The 25222-nt window shown below is 41.9% G+C and overlaps 1 protein-coding gene across 3 annotated transcripts in view; it reads right to left on the bottom strand.

The window, feature by feature from the left end:
- TMEFF2 (transmembrane protein with EGF like and two follistatin like domains 2) overlaps positions 1-25222 on the bottom strand; it is a 235332-nt gene that overhangs the window by 5711 nt on the left and 204399 nt on the right. For all 3 annotated transcript variants that reach the window (XM_053472187.1, XM_053472185.1, XM_053472188.1), the window contains 2 exons: positions 21239-21356; positions 15264-15422 (listed from right to left, as the gene is read on the bottom strand). In XM_053472187.1, coding sequence (XP_053328162.1) covers positions 15264-15422; positions 21239-21356 — 277 coding nt within the window. The remainder of the gene's footprint in view (positions 1-15263; positions 15423-21238; positions 21357-25222) is intronic.

Genomic DNA, 25222 nt, shown 5'->3' with positions numbered 1-25222 from the left:
TGTGAGGCATGGTTCACGTCAGTATATGCTTCTTGTGAATAAAAAAACTCCTGTTTGAGTAGTTTTTTATAAGTTAAAGTAGCTCTAAAAGACACCTTCAATCCCGTTTCATTGATTCAGGTTTGCTAACTCCTGGCTCCAATTAGCTTTTGTTGAAGTAATTATTTTAAGAGCATACTTTTTCCAACGCACACTGTAAATGATTGAATGATGTATTTAATATGGACAAGAACAATACAATAATGTGTGTGTTATTAGTTAAATAGTGTCTACATAAATGCTGATAATTCCAAAGGGTTAACTTAATTTTTCTTGACATTACATATATGTATATATATATATATATATATATATATATATATATATATATATATATATATAATACAAGTGAATCCATTTTCATTAATTTGCAACTTCATTACTTTGTTTAGATTTATATTAATTTATCACTAAATGTAGTTAGGCCTTCTGTAAACGCTAGATGAACTTCTACATCACATACTTAAGTTCAAAATGGTGCATCTTGCAATAAGTTAATAGGTATAATAAAACAATATAGCTTTTTCACACATTAGATGGGTACCATAAATGTTATATTTAAGCCTTGTCATCAGCAGCACTGGGTTGATACATGCGGCCTTGTGCCTTGTGCCTCAGACCTTTTCTATTTCCTGAGCTATCCCTCAAAGACATGAATACAGACACAAGTTCCCCCAGCAACTCAACTCAGAGAGACTTTAATACATGTTCCTGAGGTATACAACCTGAAACAACATGCTTGGGACTTTTGCTCATGTATATTTGTCTCTCTATTATGCTGCATCTTATATTCTCTCTGATTTGTAACTGTTTGAAAATTATCACATTTGAGGTTATTAGATTTGTAATCAGTTGTTCTTCTGTTAATTACCTTCTTTTAATTATCTGTGTCTCCTACAATTTTGGTTAAAAAAACTCTTTCCACTTTCATGAATATAATTCCTCTCTTCCTTACATCTTTCCTTCACAGACATTAATCCGGACACACTTTCCCCAGCAGTTTAACTCACGACCCACCCATCCCGGGTCATTACCCTATGTAGACCTATTTAATCACATGATATGACTTAATATTGCATTTAACTACTTGACAACATCCCCCTCTATTCACAATTGATTATTTCACTATACTCACCTGCAGTCCAACCATGTTTATTATGTGGCTGGAATTAGCAGGTTTACAACTCTGGTGTGACTCACTCACCTATCACAAATCTCCAATCCCATAATTTGTATTTTCTCCTCTTCACCCACTTTATGGCTCTCATGCTTGCGAGCAGGGCCCTCTACCTCATGTTTTAGGCTGAATATGTTTGTCTAATTTTGTCTGTAATTTCCTTTATTATGATCTGTACCAAAGCCCTGCTCCAATTTGATGGAGCTATATAAATAAATGGTAGTAATAATAATATTTCTCTATTTTTAAGTTTAGTACTTTATTTCAGTTTTCAATATTAAAAAAAAAACAACTGTGAAGCAGAAGTGGACAGATATCTGACACGCAAAGAGTTTAGCTTCCCTTCCTCACACTGCAGTAATTTTTTTTTTTAAGAAGTAATTTATTGTATTTTATGATATAAGAGAACAGAAAAAGAAACACATAACAGGTTTTCCGTGAAAGCCAGAGCCAAAAGTAAAACATCGACATGGCATAAACACACAGGTCAAGGCACAGAATCATTGAGTAAACATGGGCATAGCCAATCCTGTAACAAACAAATGACAATGGGATGCCAAACACAGTATCGTAGCGTATGCGAAGCCGAGCATAAACTGAAAGGCCCGGAGTATACCAGACGCAGCTGGAACCAGAGCCAAGCTCAGCAGGAAAACGGAATCTCGGTAATATCCGATGAAAGAAGGCAAGAAAGCAAGAGAAAGACAAGAGAGAAAGAGGTAGAAGAAGGTAAGGAGGGGAGAGGGAGGGAAGGGGGAGGGGAGGAGGCACAACAGCTCTCACAGCCAGGGCGCCACGGCGGTGGATGGGGCGAATTTCTCCAGCCACGGGTCCCACGTGAGGTAGAAAAGGTGAGAAGTGCCATGCAGATATGCGGTAATCTTTTCCAACTTAATAATGTCCCAGATTTTAGCGTCAACAGCCGGGATAGTAGGGGCACCTGACTTCCAAACCTTAGCGATGGACAAGCGAACCGCCGTACAGACACGAAAAATCAAACGTTTGGCCGATGAGGAGAGAGTGTCCAGCTGATAATTTCTGCAGAGAAGGGCCGTCCAGGGATCCGGGACCAAGCAAACTCCAAGGGCTGCACTCAAGCAATCAAAGAAATGGGACCAGAGAGACAGGACCAGAGGGCAGGTCCACCAGGTGTGCAGAAAGGACCCCTCCTCGTCACAACCGCGAAAACAGAGAGATGAGTGTGCCGGGAACATGCGATGAAGTCTAGATGGGGTAAGGTACCAACGTGAGAGGACTTTATAACAGTTCTCCTGAACCAGAGTACACGCCGTCACCTTCCAAACATTAACATAGATCTCGCTCCACTCTGTAGGATCAAGGGAGTGCCCCAAATCCAGCTCCCAGCGCTGCGTAAACAGGGGAGGTAACGGGAATTTAACGTCCAGCATATGGCGATACAAACTAGAAATCACTCCTCTAGGTTTGTGCGGGAGGCGGACGAGCTGTTCGTAGAACGTCGGGTCACAATTTGGATGGCGTCTGAGGAAGGCATGGACAAAATGGGAGAGTTGATGGAATCGAAAAAGTTCTGTAGCTGGGAGTCCATGGCGAGTAAGGAGGTGTTGATAGGAGCATGGTACATTGTGCATAAGCAGATCCCCCACCGTGACGACTCCCTTAGTGACCCACCATCGGAAGGGGTGAAGGTGACACCCAGCGGGAAAGTCCGAGTTCTGAAAAAGCGGCGTCAATCGAGAGCTCGGGCTCGTAAGGCGCAGTCTATACCGCACACGGTACCATAGGCGAAGAGAATGCAGTAGAGTGGGGCTGGCGGAAATCAATGCCGTGTCGAGAGATGAGTGCCACATAAGCCATCCCAGGTTAATCCCAGAGCAGAGGTCCGACTCCAGTTGGACCCAACGGGGAGGAGAGTGGACCACGGAGAGGGAGAGGAGCATCGCCAGCTGTGCAGCAATATAGTACTCATGGAGCAGAGGAGCCGAGAGCCCACCCGCAGATTTTGATTTGTAAACAGTGGCCTTAGCGAGGCGACTCCTACGGCCCTGCCAGATAAATAAATCGATCGCCCTTTGAAGGCTATTGACGTCAGCTCTCCGGATAGGTAGTGAAATGGAACGGAATAAATAGAGAAGTCTGGGCAAAAGCGTCATCTTAACAGCGTAAATACGTCCCATAAAGGACAGGGCATAGGACGACCATGTCACCAGATCACGCTTCAGGCGCAAGAGGAGAGGGGGGTAGTTAGCAGCATACATTTGTGAAAGCGAGGGTGTTATATATATGCCAAGGGAACGGAGAGAAATCGGTTGCCACTTAAAATCAAAATTAAGAGATAAAAGCTTCACCACAGGAGCAGCCAGAGTAACATTCAAAGCCTCACACTTATCAGAATTAATTTTGTAACCGGACAGGTCCCCAAATCTCGTCAGGAGCTGGTACAGATTGGGCAGAGAAGTAAGAGGGGACGTCAGGGACAAAAGGACATCATCAGCAAATAAGCTAAGTTTATAAACCTTACCCCCTACCGGGATCCCCCTAATGTCAGGATGCAGACGAATAGCTTGGGCCAGGGGTTCGATGGCCAAAGCAAATAAAAGGGGCGATAAAGGGCAACCTTGACGGGTGCCTCCAAGGATCTGAAAGGGCCTTGACCTAAAAGTACCGATGTCAACTACCGCAGAAGGGTGGGAGTAGAGGGCTTGCACTCCCTGCAGAAAGGCGCCAGCGAAACCGAAGGCCTGCATAGTGGACCACAGGTATCCCCAGTCCACTCTGTCGAAGGCCTTTTCGGCGTCAAGGGACAGAAGCATTAACGGGGTGCCAGACCCACGACACGAGTGGAGCAGGTTTAGCGTCCTGCGGATATTATCAGGAGCCTCCCGACCAGGGACAAAGCCCACCTGATCCGGGTGAACCAAGCTAGGGAGAAGGGCATTCAGCCGAAGGGCAAGGATTTTGGCAAAAATTTTCAAATCGACATTAATAAGGGAAATTGGCCTATAGCTAGTGCAAAGGGAAGGATCCTTCCCTTCTTTAGGGATCATCACAATCTTGGCCCTCTGCATGTCCGGGGATGGTCGTCCCGTGCCCAGGAGGAAGGAGTTAAACAGGGACGCCATGTGAGGAAGGAGTGACGGTGCAAAGGACTTATAATATTTGGCCGTGAGACCATCAGGGCCCGGAGCTTTCGGATTTTTAAATAGCTTGAGAGCAGCCGAGACTTCATCCATGGTAATGGGCGTATTAATGGAGTCAAGCTTCCCAGTCGAGAGGGAGGGAAGTTTACAGGAGGCCAAAAAGGTTTGAGTATCGGACGAGAGAGATGGGGAGCAAGATGTCTTCTTACCATCATAGAGATATGAGTAATATTCCGCAAACCGATCAGCTATTACGGCTGGGTCGGAGGACAGGGAGCCTGCCCTAGTTTTAATAGCTCTTATAGTCCTGGAACAGGTAAGGTCCCGAAGTCTACGCGCCATCATGGTATCCGGCTTGTTCGCCTTTTCAAAGAATTTCTGTCTAGTCCGGAGGGTCGCTCGGATGGAGTCAGTAGTTAACAACAGATTCAGTTGGCCTTGGGCGGCAACAATATCGCGAAGGAGACTGCGATCACCGGTACGCTTATGGGTTGCTTGTAAGGTAGTCAGCGAGGTCGTGAGGGCCGTAATCTGAGAGAGACGCTGTTTCCGCCGGGCGGACGCAATCGCTATAAATTGTCCTCGAAGGACTGCTTTGTGAGCGTCCCAAACAGTGCCCAGGGAGACATCAGGGGTCAAATTGTCCTGAAAGTAATCAGAGAGAGATTGTGAAATGGTCCCCCGCGTCTCAGGATCGAGGAGGAGGGCATCATTCAAACGCCAAAGGGGCCGCAGGTTAGGTGGTTGAAGAGCCGAAAGGGTGATGTCAATCATAGCATGGTCGGACCAGGAGATTTCATGAATGGAGGAGCTCAGAAGCGATGGGAGCAGGCGTTGATTCAGAAAAAAATAATCGAGTCTTGAGTACATTGCATGTGGATGAGAGTAAAAAGAGTAGTCTCTGTCAGAAGGGTGTAGAAGGCGCCAAGCATCGAACAGTCCCATCGACTTGGTGAAACGTTGCAGAGGCTTAAAAAGATTCTTCGGACAGGTACGAGCGACTGACAGGGTGCGGTCTAAATACGGATCCATCACTGAGTTGCAGTCCCCACCAACGATAATGCCCCCTGGAGGCGCCGTCAGAAGCGAACGGGCCAGTTCATCGAAAAACTGAGGAGTCGGCGGGGTCGGGGCGTATATATTCACGATCGTAACGGGTTGGTCATGAATCAAACAGTCCAGGCGGAGAAAGCGGCCCTCTGAGTCCGAAGATGAACGAAGGGCTTGGAAGTGGAGACGTTTATGTATCAGGATGGACACCCCATTGTGTTTGTCCGGAGCGGCAGAGTGGAAATGCGTGGGAAACCGTGGATCCCAGAATTTGGGAATGCTTGCTTTACGAAAATGAGTCTCTTGCAGAAGGACAATATCAGCTTTGGATCTAAGGTAGTGTCGAAGCGCCATCCTACGTTTCTGCGGAGAAAGCAGGCCTTTGACATTATGGGAGACAATCTTCAAGGTGGAAGAGGCCGGAGTCGCCATAGGGCCAGATTAGGAGACAAACGAGGGGAGAGAACAGAAGGGTAAAAGAGAACAAGAGGAAAAGGAGGAAGTGAGAGGAAAAGAGAAGAGAAGAAGAGGGAAAGAAAAGACAAGAACACTGGAGGGACAGACCTCCAGGAGAAGTCAAAAAACAAATATAAAGATAATGGACGGAACCACCCCGTCCACAATAGAACACCACAGGGGTTACTGGGTGGTGAGACGGAACAAGCCCACCCCCGGCAGCAAACATACATTGCAGGAGAAATACCCCTTGGAAACTGGCACGAAAACAAAAAAACTGAACACGCAGGAACCAGAATAGATCGCCGGAAAGGGACAGATGTCTGAAAATGCGTGACAAATCAGTGAGAGAGGAAAAAAGAGAAGAAAAAAAAAGAAAAAAAAAAAAGTATAAATGTCAGCGAGTGAGTGTAATTGCGTGTGTTAGTGGGTGCATGATCAAACATGAGGCGTCCACAACGCATACTTCATAGGTATGGTATGGAAGACTGGTCGGAAGGAATAGAATCATGGAAGCGTCTGGGTGCAATCTGTGTGTGTGTTCATAAGCCTCAGGACTGCGCACGCCACACCCGCGGAGGAGTGGGGGATCCCAGAGACCGGAAACCGAACAGCCCCCAAGCGCGCCTGAAGCGCAAGAAAGAAAAAAAGAAGAAAAAAAAAAAAAAAAGTATAAATGTCAGCGAGTGAGTGTAATTGCGTGTGGTAGTGGGTGCATCAAAACGTAAGGCGTCCACAACGAGAAAAAAAAAAGAAGAAGAAAAGAAAAAAAAAAAAAAAAAAAAAGGTGTGTGCATAATAAGGCGAGAACAAGTTAGCACAGTGCAACATAAGGACAAATTACCCCCCGCACCGTAGAGGGAAGCCGGAGACAAGGCTGGAATGGGGTAGGGGGGGTAGGGGGGAAAGGGGGGGGGCAAGGCGGGGGGATAGGGGAGGGGGGCAGATAGGGGAGGGGGGCAGATAGGGGAGGGGGGCAGGGAGGGGAAGGGGGAGGAGCGGGGAGGAATACGGATGCTTAGAAGGTGTACAACCCGAAGGGCAGAGTAGATAACACTCGCAGGCGTATGAAGGGACCCAGAGATCCCGAAAGGAGCGTCTAGTACGGCCCTCGGAGAAAGGAAAGACACTCAAGAAACGCCGCAAACGTAGGCATCATATATATATAAAATAATAATAAAAGAAAAAATGAAATGAACAAATCAATCCGTGTCCCCGTGCTTCTTGTACCTTCTCACTAAAGTAAAACAAAAACCCAGAAACGCACGTATAAAAGGGAGCATACATGTGAATAAGGCCGCGCTACCCGGATGAGTAGGCGCCGAGGCCACGTAGAAGGCAATAGTAACATAAAGCAATAACAAAAACAAAGTCGACCGAAAAAACGCGCAAAATAATAGTCCAAAATAAAACCGGACGAAAAGAAGGCACTTATCTGTCCCTTGAGCAGAGCACAGAGACCGGCTTAACGGGAGCGGCCATGAGCACAGGAGACAAATTGCAGATAGCAAGAGTCATCGAAGGCAGCCCGCTCAGGTTGATTCCGGAGACGGCGCAGGGTCTACCCCCGCCCGGGGCGATGATCCAGGGGAGGCTCGGCAAAGTGGAGATCTGTCTCGACGTCCCGGCTGATGAGGGGTCTCACGAGTCGGTAGGTCCAGGGACCGTGGAGCCTGCAGTCCCAGGCGCCGCAGGAATGGCACGGCCCCATCCAAGCCGTGGAGCGTCAGGAGGGAGCCCCCGTCCTGGACAAGCAGCCTGAAGGGAAATCCCCAGCGATAGGAGATCCCCTTCTCGCGAAGAAGATCCGTCACCGGCTTCATGGCCCGTCGTTTGCGGAGAGTGGTCGGTGCGATATCGGCATACCAGACAGGAGTAATGCCGTCCATAGCGGGAGATGCATTCCGCGTGACCCGTAGGATAGCTTCCTTTGTGGTGAAGAAATGGCACTTCATAATAACATCCCGCGGGGGAGCACCGGTGCCCGGCCTCGGTCGCAGGGCCCTGTGGACCCTCTCGAGATGGAGTTCGGCCTCAGGTAAGTCCGGTAGCAATTGCCGAAGATATCGGTGAAAAAAAGATCGTAAATCCACCACGGACTCCGGTACCTCTCGGACCCTCAAGTTGGAGCGCCGGGAGCGGTTGTCGAGATCCTCCACCGCATCCTGAAGAGCCGCGCACGTGGCCTCCAGCCGCGCCATGTCGCCATCTCTATCACGATGAGCCGCCGTAAGATCTTCCACTGCCTGTTCCAGGTGAACAGTTCTGGATGCCAAGGCTGAAAGATCCGCCGAGATCGCGGAGAGACCTGACTTGAGGTCGGATTGGAGTTCCTGCTTCACTGAGAGGATACAAGCCTTGAGATCGGCAATATCCCCCCGCGTACAGGGCCCCGCGTCGTCCGCTCCATCTAGGCCCTCACCACGTGGAGCGTCTTTCTTCTTGAAATAATCGGGCACCTCAGAGGTAAGACCCGGCTTGGCGCCTCGACGTGTGGACATCCCGCCGGCCGGCAGGAAAACGCCAGGTAAGTGTAGACAGTATGGCTATGAGAGCTAAAGGTGCCGGGGATGGAGCACGAGCTAACTCACAGTGCGTCCATCTTCACCAAGCGCCAGGCCACGCCCCACACTGCAGTAATTTTAATAAAAGAAACAGAAATAAAAGTTCTGGGAAAGGAAAAAAATATAGAAAACAAGGGAAAATGATACTGTTAATTTTTTCATCCAGCATTAACCTATACAGTACTGCCCTTATGACATTAGCACAACTAACATTAGCATAGCCAAATGCTACTACAAAATTAGCTTTCCAAAATAAATGTCAACAATCCAAACCTAAATTACAACATTGGAAGAAGTAAAATACTGTAAGTATTATTTGACATGCTGCAGCAGATTTTCTTATTGTTTTATTTTGTCTTAATTTTTTTTAAACAACATACAGATAGTTAGTAAAAAATGAGCAATGTGGAAAACATACAGACATCCTTGACAGCTGTCATCCAATGTAACTCTACTGTTAAACTTTATGGATAAATTTGCCAACACACAAAACGAAGGATGCAAAAACAGCAAAGATTCAAAGCAATAGTTTGAAATATCTCAAGCAATCAAGCCACTAATATTGAATTCCATGAAATAATCACACTACAAATAACTGTATATCTCAGCTCATCAGGGCCGGCCCGACAATGGAGCCGCCCCAAGCCCTTTTTTTTTTTCTTTTTTTTTTTTAAAGCCGAGAAGAGAGAGAGAGAGAGGGCGACCCGGAACTTTCGGGTCTTGACTCGGAGAACCGGTGCTCACCCGGCAATCTCCGGGTCAAACCCGGAGAGTCCCCAGGTATGATCATAATGCAGCATTGCACAATGTGTGCCCATAAGTATCATGTATTGAAGGCTAATCATTGTTTCTCTTTGTCTTGCTAAAAATAAACTTGCTCTAACCTGTACTTAAGTATTAAAAGGTATGACACTCATCATAGTTTACCAATTCATGCAATTCATGCACATTTTTCTGGCATGTAATATTGATGCTGTTGAATAAACCTCTACTCAATGAATGAATGTATTATCAGATAAATGTTATAAAGCATTGATTTTGACTGGATGTCTTCCATCACATTAAATAATGAATTATTTAAGAAAAAGTACCTTCATTCACCTCTTTTTCTTCCAGATCTAATTTCTTCTATTCATTACATTTTCTTTCAATAAATACCCAACCATATTAGTTATATGAATAACTTGTAATGCTAAGCATGTATGCACATAAGGATTTTCCTTTAAATATTTAGTGAATAATTCCAAAATGTAATATTGAATTATTCAATACAATTTAAAACACATATTAAGAAACACAGGGTCAACATAAAACAGGTGAACTACAATAAGCCACTGCATATGAGGAAATGTTTTAATTCTGTATATATTTATTTGTATCATTATAAACTATAATTTGAAATTGGATTCAATGTTGCATTTAAATATATCACACATATCTGAATGGCAAACAGCCATTAAAATGTATCTAATTTAACAAATATGAGCCAGTGCATCTCTGTTTTTATTTGTATTAATTACAATAATGTGAGGATTCTGATTCATTTACTTGATTTATCTAGATTTATCTACAACATCTGGTGCAATGTTCCTTATTTCAGAATAAAAAAGAACATCTAAAGATCAAAAGGACAGTACATCATTTACAAACAGCAGACAAAATACATTTATATGAATGTATTTTATATTTTAAAAATATATTACTATGATGTTGTATTTTGGATAAGTCTCAATATATGCAATATAAGTCAATAAATATCTAGATACATTGTGTCGCTACACTGTATTACAATAAGTAGTATTTATTTGCAAACAAAATATATTTTTCATTGAACTTTATTGGACATAACAAGTCCATGGTCTTAAATTTGTGAAATTCATATGCCTATGCTATACATGTTTAAACTCACTATATTAACTCCTACCACTTCTGCTAGAGGGCTTTACACTTATCTACCACATTTTACCAGTGAAATAAAACATATTTATATTAACTCTAAGCTTCTGACCCTCTAGTTTTAGATTGTGACCTTTTCGCTAACATTTTCCCTCCTTTTAAATAAACATTCCCCATTTACTCTTTCTCTTGGATTCTGTTTCAATTGTTAACAAAACAATATAATGAAATGATTTCTGCCCAACCGAGTTTCGAACACACCCAGGATGGCATATTCACTCCATGCACACCCATGCACACACACAAATGCATCCATGCTCATACACATATACATAAACATGTACCACTCATCAGGGGGTACCATACTGGCACAAAGTGGTCCCAAGTCTCTTGGAAATTCCCTCTCTCTCAATGTCTCCCTATCTTTTATTAATGTACATCTATAGGGGCGTCTATAGGGGCGTAAAGAGGTTAACAAAACATGGCGTCCTCAACCGAGTCTACTGTACATGGCTGTGCCTGCTTTTCAGGGAAGCTGGATGGTCGCCATGCCTCTGACCGACCTAACGCTGATACTTGCCCCACCCCTTCTCACCTCTTGCCACACCTCTAACACAAGTGCCCTGATTTGGACACCTGATATTGTACCTCATGTTGTGAGGTATGCACCAATAGTTGAGACTAATACTCCAAGATGACTATCCAACAGAATAAAACCACATTCATCCTTTTTTTTAAAGCAATCTGTATTATTATTATTATAATTATTATTTTATTATTATTTATTGTTTTATATAGCGCCATCAAATTCCATAGCGATGTACAATGGGTTGTCATATTGTTTTTGAAGACCAGATTATAGTGGTGTTCAACATTGAATTGTATACTCAAAAAGCCCTTACACTTTCACAAAGACTCCAATCTCCAAAGAGGTACGACTAAGACTATGTTAAATAAACCCTCACCAAAAAAGTTAAATATATATATAATTCTGGACCATAACAAATTGGATAAAAAAAGCTAAAACCAACAAAGCTTGCTGCACGTCATTTATTCCTTTAGAAACAGACACCAAAATGGTTCTTCCTGCTTTAACAGTTTTATGGCAATTTTGCAGCAACTAATAGAAGAAAACTAATAAAAAGACATTTATGGTATAATATAATGAAGGTTAAACCCATAAAGTATGGGTAAACGCATGGCATTTAAAACCTTTCACATTAAAAATATTTATGCCGCTCTTTGAATTTCACTATCCAGCAACGTCACTAAGCATGGTGTAGTTTGTTTGGCAAGACTACAGTGCCATCTACTTGTTAACTTTAATATGTCAAACCTTTGGCACTGTTGGATTACTAGACATACTGGCCAAATTTTAGAATGTAAAAAAAACTTGAAATTACTGACTTTATTAGGCAAAATGCAAAAGGAATGTTTTGATGTTCATGGGTTTTTTTAGGGTGAATTTAGCATTTTCATGCAAACCTACTTAATTGGAACAAAACAGAGCAGGTGGTGAAATGTCCCTATTAAAATTTGTTTTTGGGTTCATACTGCCTCAATGGCAAACATTCCTCAATGAAAACACTGCCCATCCTGCCAGCATTGGTAAATCCTAACCTTTAGCATGGCATCCGCTGCTTGTCTTATATGTTAATTAGATGCATGTTAATCAACACTACTGAATCTTTATTTTCATTGCAAGAACACTTGACCTTATCAACTCATTGACTTTACTTTATATAATGAAGGGCCAATCCCAATGAGCTTCCACTGCAGGAACAGCTTGGCTGTCCCTGTATAATGAACAGATATTTATTCACTTTACATAGAAACATAGAAAGTGGTGGCAGATAAGAACCATTTGGCCCATCCAGTCTGCCCGACCTCTGAGTACCCTCCATAATCCCTGGCCTTATCTTAAATCAAGTTTAGCTTTATGTCTATCCCATGCTTGCTTAAATGTTTGCTTAAATGTCTTCACTGTATTTTCTACCTACCTTTAAATCCTCTGAAATAATTACTCCTAGATTTCCCCACTACAGATGTAAAACTTTGTGTGCCAGTATAAGCAATTTAAGTTCATTCGGTGCTTGGCCAAATTAGACTAAAAGGTATATGTAATATTTTAATACTTTATTATGAGACTAAATTATTCAGTATGGTTCTGGAGACTCTGAATACAGTCTTGCTAGAGTCAATGCCAACTCTGAAAACAACATAATAAGGCTAAGGAAAAGTATGCTTGTGGTTAAATATATATATGTATCTAGATAACCATAGTAGCACATACAGATAGCCCATGCTACCACTGTATTACATACAGTATCTCGCAAAAGTGAGTACACCCCTCCAATTTTTTGTAAATATTTTATTATATCTTTTCATGTGATAACGCTGAAGAAATTACATTCTGCTACAATGTAAAGTAGTGAGTGCACAGCCTGTATAACAGTGTAAATTTGCTGTCTCCTCAAAATAACTCAACACACAGCCATTAATGTCTAAACCTTGGCAACAAAAGTGAGTACACCCCTACGTGGATTAGACAAGCCGAGGCGAAATGACTGGAGGAAGCAGGTTTGGTCTGAAGACAAGTCGAGATAACCAGGTAGGCAAAATTAACGCTTTACAGACAGGCAATCAAGATCGTTGTCAAAGCACATGTCAGTGGTCAAAGCCATAGTACCAGATCTAAAGACCCAGGATCAGCAAACAAAGCCAGGGACTGCACTGCTCTGGAAAAGAGCCTTGGAGCATACCAGGCTCTTGATTGAAGGAATGATGGGCAGGTATGAGTCAGAAACCGGCAGGCATATGCCCATGGGGAGGCAGAGAGTCCAGTGACCCAAAAGCCACGTGGTGGTGTAAAGGTTAGGTGTAATAGCTACCATAAGCAGGGTCGCGGGTTCAAGCCCATGGCTCCTGACACACATGCTGTCATCAGCAAGCTCCTTCAATGGCTCTACAAGCACCCTGGTAGATCCAATGAAACTTCTTATATACAGAGCCCTCCAATAAATTTGGCACCATGAGCAAAGTATGCTGTGAAAGATTATCTTTATTGTTTAACCTTTGGAATCTGAAACCATTCCCCCATACTGAATCTCTCGAGAGCAAATTGCGAGGTGAATGCTGGTGTACTCTCCTCTTCAGTTCACCCAATAGGTTTAATATGGGATTCAGATTAGAGGACTGGAGTGGCCATGGTTGTCTTTGACCATGCATACTAACAAAATGTCCAGGTCCTCTTGCAGAAGAACAGCCCCAAAACCACCACCATATTTAAATGTGGGCATGAGGTACTTTTCCATACGGTGTGTGCCAACCCCACCTCTGGTGTTTATTGCCAAAAAGCTCTATTTTGGTTTAATCTGATCATAGAACCCGATCCTATTTGAAGTTCCAGCAGTGTCTGGCAAACTGAAGACGTTGTTTGATTTTTGGATGAGAGTAGAGTTTTTTTTCTTGAAACTCTTCTAAACAACTTGTGGTGATATAGGTGATGTCAGATTGTAGTTTTGTAGAGTTTTTGACGTTACTAACTTCTGCAAATCTCCAGCTGTGATCCTTGGAGATGTTTTGACCACTGGAACCATGCTCTTCACAGTGTGTTGAGACAAGAAAGATGCTGACCATGCGGTTGACGTCTCCCGGAAGCGAATGTCTGATCGTGCAATCAGGCATTCCTTTTTAACAGCTTACAGGCGCTCGGGTTTCAAATGTCAAAGGGCACCCTGATTTCCCATGCAGCAGCAGTATGTCCTAAAGGATAGGATATACAGGTACATCCATAGGGCTTTAACCCCTTGGTGCCTTGTTAGGGAGAAGGGTTTATACGCTCCATCACATGGACACTCTAGGCCAAAGTCAAAGAGCTTCCAGGTGTGTATATCAATAGGAGAAAATAAGGCACTGTGACTGACCAGCATGTCTGCTTCTAGTATTTGCAGTAATGCAGTGTTGTAGTGATAGAGAGCAGGTTTCCATATGTGCTGTAAATCATGAGCTCTTTCGACATCAGGATACATTTATTTTATACAGTTACTGGTTTAATGTAGATTATTTAAAAGGACTGGCATATAAGTGTATACTATTTATATATATGCAATACGAAAGCCTCATACTGACAGATAAGGTAATCCTTATACAGCATTTCACAATTATTTCCAAAACAATTATATATATATTTGTTCCACATATACCCAGTTGCATATCTGCATGCCAGATCTATCTTTCCTTATGCTTCTTGCTATACAATTATGTTTTTCAGCCCAAACTAACCCTGTTTACATTTCATATCCCTAACCAATTACTATATTTTCAATGCAAAATTTACAAAAATAAAAATAAATCTGTGGACATAGTAATCCAATGTTTCACTGAACAAAAATGAGGTTTAGTTTAATGTTAATGTAATAGAATTTAATACCTGCTGCACATTGTACCCTTGGTCAACATTTTTTTATTTCTATATGTATATATGTTTATTTATATATGTAGAACTACAACAGATTAGGTGGAATAACAGATACAAAAAGAAAAGGCAAAAGACACTTTTTGTCTGTCCCATAAAATATAAAAAGAACACTTAAAAAGGTTTATGTGTCCTTGAATTAAGCGTTAGACAGGAAAATGGTTTATAAATTGGGGCATGGTCTACCTGAATACAGAGAGTTGTCTTTTATTGGCAAAAACTGCTACCTGCCTAGTTTTGTTTGCATTAAAAGGTATATCCTGGGTTGTGGCCAAGATTATATTGTATTGTAAAATGTTTTTTTGTATACATTTACATATACGTTACATTGAAAATGCGCCAAGGGCAGATACCCCAAATTATTTTCTTTTTATCGTATATTAATTAAAGAAATTCCAAAACTCTAAGGACTGAGCTGTAAATACGAAGGTTAAATGTATTTTGTCCTTCACACCATTCTCACAGAATACTTAAGCAGCACCAACCTTGTTATACAGAGGACGACAATGCAGATGATAGCAATCTGAATGGTTCCAATCACAGCCGCTATTAAGACATACTGGAATCGAACTGGACCAGGAACAACATACAACACATTGAAGTCTTTCTTTTCACATTGTGATCCGCTGTAGCCTGCATCACATCTGCAATGACAATTAATGTTTACTTAAGTTATGTTAATTAAACATCTTCTGAATGTTCTGCGTACAATGTAAAGTTGCTGTATCAGTTCATTTTACTGCCATAATACCTGACAATAATAACATGATAATAAATGATACCCCTTACACTAAACCAACCAATGCTGCATTACCTTTACTTACCATAATTACAATAATTTTCAGTATACGCCACCAATGACCAAAGTATTTTTGTTGTGAATACTAAGAGCTGATAACATTTCTGGATGTTAAAATGAAAAGTTTCCATCTAAACTGGAACCCAGGAATATCAATAATACTAGCAGCATGTGTTGCATGACAAGCAAGTCACCCTATTCCATCCATGAAACTGGTCTCAAATTGCCTTATACTGTTGTCAAGTTGTTTTTGTTTTGTAACTAGTAACAGATGAAACTCTTGCGGAAAAAAACCTTCCTCCTATGTCTGAGTTTTCGACAATGTATACATTATGTATATATATATATACATATATATGTATATATGACTGCTTGCGACATCATGATACATGCAGCATTTTAGAAAATGTCACTTGAAGTGCCACATTCTGCACCCTTTCACCAGAATCTCCTGTGGATGGGATTTTCAATATTTCACCCAGCTTCTGATAAAGCATCCACAGACATCCTTTCACAGCAAGAATATTCCTTGGAAATCTATACCTAGTATACCTTACTTTCTGCACAATTTCCCCTTTGTGTTTATAACAGTGATGCCTGCAATCCTGAATTGCTGGAAAAGTGATACTTTGAAGGGTGCCAACACATTGTACGCACAGTCACCACAAATGGAATGGATAAAGCTTTGAGCTGTTTCTTTTGAATCTACCAGGACTTAAAGGGACAGTTTAATGTCCCTGACATGCCGATTAAAGAAGAAGGCATTTTAAAGTATGCATAAAATAATTACCTGATCCATAAGCTATAGTCATGTTGCAGCAGCTGCCCTCATCTTCCCTGTTTCAACATTTCTTGGCACTTGTGAGTGCCAGGGAAGCAACCCATTGAAATCAATAACAGACCTTGCCACGCATGTGCACTAGAGTCTGAAAAAATCCTTGCCCGCAGCAGAGCCATCATTGGAGCTCCCTGTCAGTAAGTATATCACATGCAGAAAGATGTGCTTGACTAGGGGATGAAGGATTGGTTTGGCTAGGGAGACACCACATACATTTAAAGGGGACTCTCAGCTATCAAATACATTAAGGTGTATATAATGGCTGGAGTCACTGGAGGGTCCAGTTAAGAAAATTGCCCCGGACCCCCACTTCATGAGTAACACCCCACAGCGCCACCTTTGCCCCCAAACAGTTGTGAGTGCCCCCAAAATAGCCTGCCTGGGCCGTCTTTACCCAAAAAACAGCTTGTCAGTGACCCAAGAAGCTTGTGTCACGGACTGGGTCCAAGCAGATGACTGAAAGGACCCAGCGCGCCCGATGTTTGTATGCAGGAGTCACAGTGCAGTAGTGGAGTTTGGACAGGGCCTGGTTGCAGGGTGACCACACTCACCCAGGAGTTGAGCACCTAGGGTTGTGCAGCCAAACACCAGCGCCCTGATATGGCAGCGGATGAAGTCCAGAATGAAGTGAAGATATATCCTGCAGGCACCCTGGAGCAGCCATGAAGCATATCACTTGAATCACGTGCAGGATGCTGCACGCTGGGAGTATGGAAGCTAAGCAAAGGGTATAGCAGAAACATAACAAGCAAGGGACAGGGAGACCAGGCACGAAACATAACCAGCCAAGACATACATGTTACAGGGCACTACAGTGAACCAGACAAGGAATAAACATTACTAGACAAGATATACATGATACAGGGCACAACAAAGGACAGGGAAAAAGGCAAGGAACACAGGGGAAGGAGTGAGGAGCCGGAATCCTCGGACGCTTCTCCTTTAAGCAAAAATAGGCCATATTAACTAGGACATGGGGAGAGGAGAGAGGAACCAGAATCCTCATATGATACAAGGAAGAAGGGCAAAGGAACATAAGAAACAAACAAACATGAATACAGAAACTAGCCTAAGACTGATTGATAACAATTGGAGATTCCGTCACATGATATGGCCATAGTATGCTTAGCCCACCACTACGCCAAAGTACTCCAATGACGGCGGGTCCTAACGCTAATCCCTGCTGACAGTGGTACGAAACAAACCAAACATGTAAACTAAACACATAGCACTGAGACATACCTTTAGACTGAAGACTGAGACAAACAGAACACATAGGTGGGGCACACCTTATAAAGGAAACAGAGCTGAAGCAGAAGCAAGGAATGGAAGAGCAGAACAGAGCAAAAGGAAATCCAGGACTGGATTGAAGCAAAACAGAGAAACTAAAGCAAGACAGATATGCAGCTCCGCAGCCTGGGCAGAACGTGACAGCTTGTCTGTGTCATATTTTCCCCCAAACAGCTGGTCAGTGCCATTTTTTCACCAAAGAGCTTGTCAATGTCTTATAACAGCTTGTCTGTGCCATATTGCCCCCCAAACGCCTACAAATCCATGGTAACAAATACCATACATACATTCTCATTCTCACATACACTCACTGGCCATTTTATTAGGTACACCTTGCTAGTACTAGGTTGGACACCCTTTTGCCTTAATTCTTCATGGCATACTTTCTACAAGGTACTGGAAAAACCTGGCTTTTGGTCCATATGGACATGATGGCATCAGGCAGTTGCTACAGATTTGTTGGTTGCACATCCATGATGCAAATCTCCCGTTCCACCACATCCCAAAGGTGCTCTATTGGATTGAGATATGGTGACTGTGGAGACCATTGGAGTACAGTGAACTCATTGTCATGTTCAAGAAGTCTGAGATGAGATGGGTACCCTGTGGTCATAAAGGGATGGGCATGGCCAGCAACAATACTCAGGTAGGCTGTCGCTTTTAAACGATGCACAATTGGTACCCAAAGTGTGCCAAGAAAATGTCCCCAATACTATTACACCACTACCACCAGCCTGAACTGTTGATACAAGGCAGGATGGATCCATGCTTTCATGTTGTAATGAGTGGTTATTTGAGTTACTGTTGCATTTCTGTCATCTCGAACCAGTCTGCCCATTCTCCTCTGACCTTTGACATCAACAAGGCATTTTTGTTCACACAACTGCTCACTGGATATTTTCTCTTTTTCAGACCTTTCTCTGTAAACCCAAGAGATGGTTGTGCTTGACAATCCCAGTAGATCAGCAGTTTCTGAAATACTCAGACCAGCTTGTCTGGCACCAACAACCATGCCACGTTCAAAGTCACTTAAATTGCCTTTCTTTCCCATTCTAATGCTCAGTTTGCTGCTATGTGATTGGCTGATTAGCCATTTGTGTTAACAAGCAATTGAACAGGTGTACCTAAGGGTGTACATTCATTCACTCATACTCTCTCTCGCACCACCTACCTCACCAGCGGCTTACCTCTCTGGCAGTCAAATACTCTGTGTAAGCAGTCTGGTTTTTACTGCAGGGTCACATAATGTGACTTGACCTGCTGTATTCCTTCCTCCCCATGCCGGTCCAAGATTGTTTACAAAGAGCTAGTCCGACTCATTTTGGACCAGTGGTGGAGAGGTAATCTGCAGGCCCTTCACTTACATGGAGAGGACGGACAAGTCACGGTGGCCCGGTAGTTACTCCACTGAATGGTATATTAATAAGGACCACAAACTAATATTTTAGTTATATATTCTGTACCTGCAATATTGTCTGTATTAACAAAATGCACATTTCAAAGTCACTTGTTGACTGGCACTGCTTCAAGGACTGTTGAAAGGTAAAGGATAAATATTTGACTGGCATTATCTTTTAGACTGGCATTTTAAAAGGGCATAAACATATTTTTGAAAGGACAATCCTTTCCTTTCATGCAACTGAGAATTAGTACCTGCAAAATAATTGCAGAATTCAGTTTCAAAGTCTAATTGAAGTTATATAACACAAAAGGAATCATTCCTTTTAAGTTTCATTTTAGAATAAATAAAGATGTTGCAATACATATTTATAAGCAAGCGTATCTATACAAAATACCCCATATAGTAAGCTTTCTAGAACTTTTTAATAAATTGAATTTATTGATTACTCAAACATTCTTAACAGTTATTAAAGCTTATCTGGTAATAACAAGGAAAAAACAAAATATGTGTATTATAAAAGCAAATAAAACTATTGCATTAACACCTTAAGGACCAGGCTGTTTTTTTATTTTTTTGTGATGCTTATGTTTAACTGTAACTCTTCTCTCCCATTTAGAGTACACATACGAGTTATATATTGTTGCTGTTTTTCAGAATAAGAAGGGCTTTCTTCAGATACTACTTTTGGATCATATCATCTAATTTACTATAACAAATATGATGAAAAAATTAAAAAAGACACTTTTGCTCACTTTTATTTGAAGAATATTTACTATTTGTCCTGAGTTTAGAAATGTTTTTATGTTTTGGGGGTTTATTTGCAAGTTATAGGGCAATGAGTACAAGTAGTGTTTTCCTATGTCAAAACATTTTTTTTTCAAATCTGGTCATTCTGCCCCATGTGCTATTTGGGACATCAGTGAAGCAAGCCAATGCAATTCACCCCCATCAAACCACATATTTTTAAAAATGAAACACCCCAAGGTATTTCAAATGCTGGTACTAACCCTTTCCATGCGCTAATTGTACTACCACACTTTGCTTTATCATGCACATTGTAATTTAGGTGTAAGTTTACAGCTGCTGGTATATGTCATTGCCAAACAACACCCCAATATGTGTTAAGCAACATGTCCTGACTACAGTGATACTGCCCATGCATGGGTTTGTCAGGTTATTTAGGGGCTAAAATGCCACATTTGGGACATGTGCAATTCAAGTTTTCAACTTGCAATTTTAGCATCTAGTCATATTGCCCCCATGTCCTACATCAAACCATATTTTTTAAAAAAAACTAGACAAATGTTGGTATTTTCACCCTTTCTATGTACAAGATTCTAGATTTTTTTACACAAATTGTATCAGAAATTCAGGTATGACTTTTTAGCTCAGTAACGTGCTGATATTTTGTGTATTTTGCACATTTGGATGAGCAATATATATTGTAAATGTGTCTTCAAACTAATTTTATGAAGCATCAATTCTAGTTTAAGAGTTATTATAGGTTTCAAAATATAGTTTTTGTACATAGAAGTGCAACAGCTAAACCCAGACCTGGTCTCCTCCTTTTGTCGCTGGTTGACATCAGTAAAATAATGGTATTTAATATAATTTAAAGGCGATGAACAATGAACAAAAATAACTAGAACACACAAGCGTTTAATTTGGTTTAAATCCCAGTTTCCTGATTGGTATGCCCTTCAGTAGAAAAGCTTACTTGGTACCAGCACTTGTCAAAAGCACTTAAGGTAAAATGTTAATCTGGATGTTAATAATTAGCATTTGCAACACAGAATTAATTGGTATCTAAGGCTGATGAGGTATTAAAAAACTGTAAAAGTTTAAACTGTAAAAGTCAAAAAAAATCTAAAGACATAATCCGCTGGCACATCCAGTTCCAGTCGTGTACAAATTACACATTATGACAAATCTAAAATAGAGAGTATTTTTTAAGATGAAAGGCCTATGCACATTTGCTTTTGTTATTTCATGGTCATTGCTTTACATAGGATCAAAGGGCTTGACATATCTTTATATGGTTACAATGAAGTGACTAGTTTTTTTACATTTGTTTTAGACATTGATCTTTGGAGCATAACAAACAGTGGAAATGTTTCTAAATTGTACTTACCTGCAAGATGGCTTCAGTGTGTTATCAGGATGCTCACATTTGCCATGTACACAGTAATTATCATAATGTTCAGAACAGGGACTACTATTGGCAGATTCTTCTAATTTGTTTGCATTCTCTGAAGAAACAAAAAGAAAGGATATTTTTGGTTCAATATTACACAAAACAAGTAAGACCATATGGAGATATATTTTAAAATAGATAATTATACATTGCAAAATAAATGCTTAAAACATTCATTTTAAGTGGAACTTGTCAAAATTATTTCCTTATTGACAGCCCATACAGTATTTCACTATGCAATCTCAATTAACAATTTGATGTTCATAATCTATATAAACTATAAGACAAAAATTACATAGGCAATGGGGTGAAAGACTAAAAGAGAAAGAGAGATAGAGGAGAAAGTGCATGCCATTTTAATGACATATATGCTATTTTATTTCTTTTACATTTTGGATGACATGCTAAAATGTCTAAAAAGACTTGTTTTCTTTTACTATATTATAACAATTTACTCATGGTCTCCTATGGTTATATGTAGGGCTGCAACTAACGATTATTTTATTAATCGATTAGTTGGCCGATTATTTTTTCAATTAATCGATTAATCGGATAAAAAAATGCAATTTTGTTAAATTTAAAATAATGTAATAAAAAACGTACAATTTACACTTTCATCTCTTTATTGCAATGGCCTCTCTCTATTCACCTTCTTATTTTACTGACATAATAATAAAAGCTACAAGAACCCAAACACGGTGTTTCTCAAACTAGGTTTTAATACAAAGTTATTAGTAAATATTAATTCATATGTTAACTATTTTTCATATTTAATAAAAACTATGAGAAAAAAGCCTTGTTTATATTCTTTTATTTACCAAACTGCCCCCAGTTATGCACATCTGACCCCCAGCTTGCCACTCTGCCCCATATATGCTTTATACCTCCTATATGCCAGAGATTCCACTGTGCCCCCTGATATGCCACTGTGCCCCCGATATGCCTTATACTCCCTATATGCCAGTGATATGCAACTGAGCCCCCTGATATACCTTTTACCCCCAGATATGTCTTATGCCCCCCTGATATGCCTAATATCGATATGCCTTATACCCCCTATATGCCACTGTGCCCCCTGATATGCCTTATAACTTCCAATATGCCACTCGCCCCCATTTATGCCTTATACCTCCCTATATGCCACTGTGCACTCTGATATGCCACTCTGCCCCCCATAAATGCCCTGCACCACCCTGAAATCCATTATACTCCCTGATTCACCACTCTGCCTCCCCCAGATATGCCACTCTGAAATTCATTATACCCCCATACACCACTCTACCTACCCCTATACACCACTCTAACTCCCCCATACACCACTCTGCTACCCTGAAATTCATTATACCCCCCATATACCACTATAACTCACCCATACACCACTCTGTCTCTCTCCCCTCTCCCCATTCACCACTCTGCCTCTCTCCCCCCTCCCCATTCACCAATCTGCCTCTTCCCCCCTCCCATAAACCACTCTGCCCCCCCTCCCATACACCACTCTGCCCCCCCTCCCATACACCACTCTGCCTCCTCCCCCCTCCCATACACCACTTTGCCTCCTCCCCCTCCCATACACCACTCTGCCTCCTGTCAGCAACGGAGGTTCACAAGACACCAGGGAGCCGGGTAGAGAGGCAGAGTGGTGTATGGGAGGGGGAGGAGCCAGAGTGGTGTATGGGAGGGTGGCTCCCATACACCCCTCACTCATCTCCCCTCCCATACACCACTCTGCCTCTCTCCCGACTCCCTGGTGTTTTGTGAACCTCCGTTGCTGACAGGCACTTTCACTGCAGCTTCATAGAAGCCTCAGCGTAAGTGAAGGGCAGTAACGGAGGCTGTCTGTGCACATCACGCAGACCCCCACCAGCTAACAGAGAGGATGATCCTCTGCAAGAGACCTCGATTGTCTGTCAGCCGGTGGGGGTCTGCACGATGTGCACAGACAGCCTCCGTTATTCACCTTCACTTACGCTGGGGCTTCTACATCATGTGATGCTGCCACTGCATCGTAGGAGCAGAAGTGGAGGGGAGAGGCGGAAGTTGTCTGTGCGCATCGCACGGACACCCACCGGCTGACAGTGAGGGGAATCCAGGTCCCCTGCAGCGTTGCGGGGGATCTGGATTCTAGTGTTATAATCCGATCTCTGTTTGAGGTCAGATTATATAAGGAGAGGAGTTTTTTAGAGCATTTGCTCTGAAAAAAAACTTTTTATAATCGATCCGTTGAATATGAAGATTTTTTCCCCACAAAGACGAGGACGAACACGAAGAGTTGGCCGGCCCCCAAGTCTACTTTAAAGAAATGAAAAAGTACTCCCCTTTGTGAGAGCAAATAAAGGTTGCTCAATCCTCATCAGTATGGATGGTATTTTTCCCACCAAAGAAATGGTGAGATAAAAATCATAATAAAAAAACAGGATAAAAGTCAGGATAAAAATGAAAATGTAGGTCCAAAAATAAGAATAATCCAAAGCTTTATTAAATAAAACAAAAATGCATAAAACAACGTGTTTCACCCAAAAAATGGCTTTTTCAAAGAGTCACGGTTCCTGGCACGGTTTGTGTTGCTGCCTACACCTTCGTTCAAAGACTACTCCCAGCCCTGAACCGTTTTTTTGTATTATTATTATTGTTTTTGTATTACTGTTGTAACACTTGCTCCAGTTTCAGCACTTTTCTTTTGAAATATTCTAGATACTTATAATTAAATATTCAAAGTATTATGGAATATTTATTTCTAGGACACGCTATACATGATCTCCCTTTTAGCACAAGCAGTCTTATGCCCTACATTATTTCAGATCCCAGCAGTGATATTCTCCAGTGGCTGTAAATACCATGTCGTCAGATGTAGAAAAGCAGTGATAATAATGGAAAATGCAAGGTGATTTCTGTGCTTTGTTAGTTTGTTCGAAATGATATATATATATATATACACTGATCAGTCATAACATTATGACCACAGTGGGTGGGAAATATTAGGCAGCAAGTGAACATTTGACCAAATTGAATAGCCAAATTGTGGTGGCTAGATGACTGGGTCAGAGCATCTCCAAACCTGCAGCTCTTGTGCAGTGATCTCTGTCTGCACTGGTCAGTACATAACAAGAGTGGTCCAAGGAAGGAAAACCGGTGAACCAACGGCAGGGTCATGGGATGCCAAGGCTCATTGATGCGTGTGGGGAGTGAAGGCTGGCCTGCGTGGCCAAATCCAACAGACGAGTTACTGTAGTAAAAATTGCTGGGAAAAAAAAGTAAATGCTGGTTCTGATAGAAAGGTGTCAGAACACACAGTGCATTGCAGTTTGTTGCGCATGGAGCTGCATAGCCGCAGACCAGTCAGGGTGAACATGCTGAGCCCTGTTCACTGCTGAAAGCGCCAACAATGGGCATGTGAGCATACGAACTGGACCACAGAGCAATGGAAGAAGGTGGCCTGGTTTAATGAATCACGTTTTCTTTTACATCATGTGGATGACCGGATGCATGTGCATTGCTTACCTGGAGAACACATGGCATCAGGATGCATCAATGGAGCCCCACTTCGAAAAAACTTACAGGACTTAAAGGATCTGCTGCTAAAGTCTTGGTGCCAGATAGCTCAAGGCACCTTCAGAGGTCTAGTGGAGTCCATGCCTGAACGGGCCAGGGCTGTTTTGGCGGCAAAAGGTGGAACTACACAATTTTAGGCAGGTGGTCATAAAGTTATGGATGATTGCTGTGTATTTGCAAGGATCAGAGATGTACCTGTACCTGTCATGTACTAACGAGATCAAAATAGCTGTATGTAGGATTCTGGAACTCTCTGGCATATGCTGTTCTAACATGTTCAGGCGCAATTTAACAGGTAGGTATGTACAATTATGCAAACATGTATGTACATGTAATCAAAAAAAGGCAAGTCAGCTACTGGCATGACACAAG

The sequence above is a fragment of the Spea bombifrons genome, chromosome 7 (genome assembly GCF_027358695.1).
Source record: "Spea bombifrons isolate aSpeBom1 chromosome 7, aSpeBom1.2.pri, whole genome shotgun sequence".
Classification (NCBI taxonomy): Eukaryota; Metazoa; Chordata; class Amphibia; order Anura; family Pelobatidae; genus Spea; species Spea bombifrons.
Note: the sequence above shows the minus strand (reverse complement) of the source record. Positions and strands in the feature narration are given on the sequence as shown.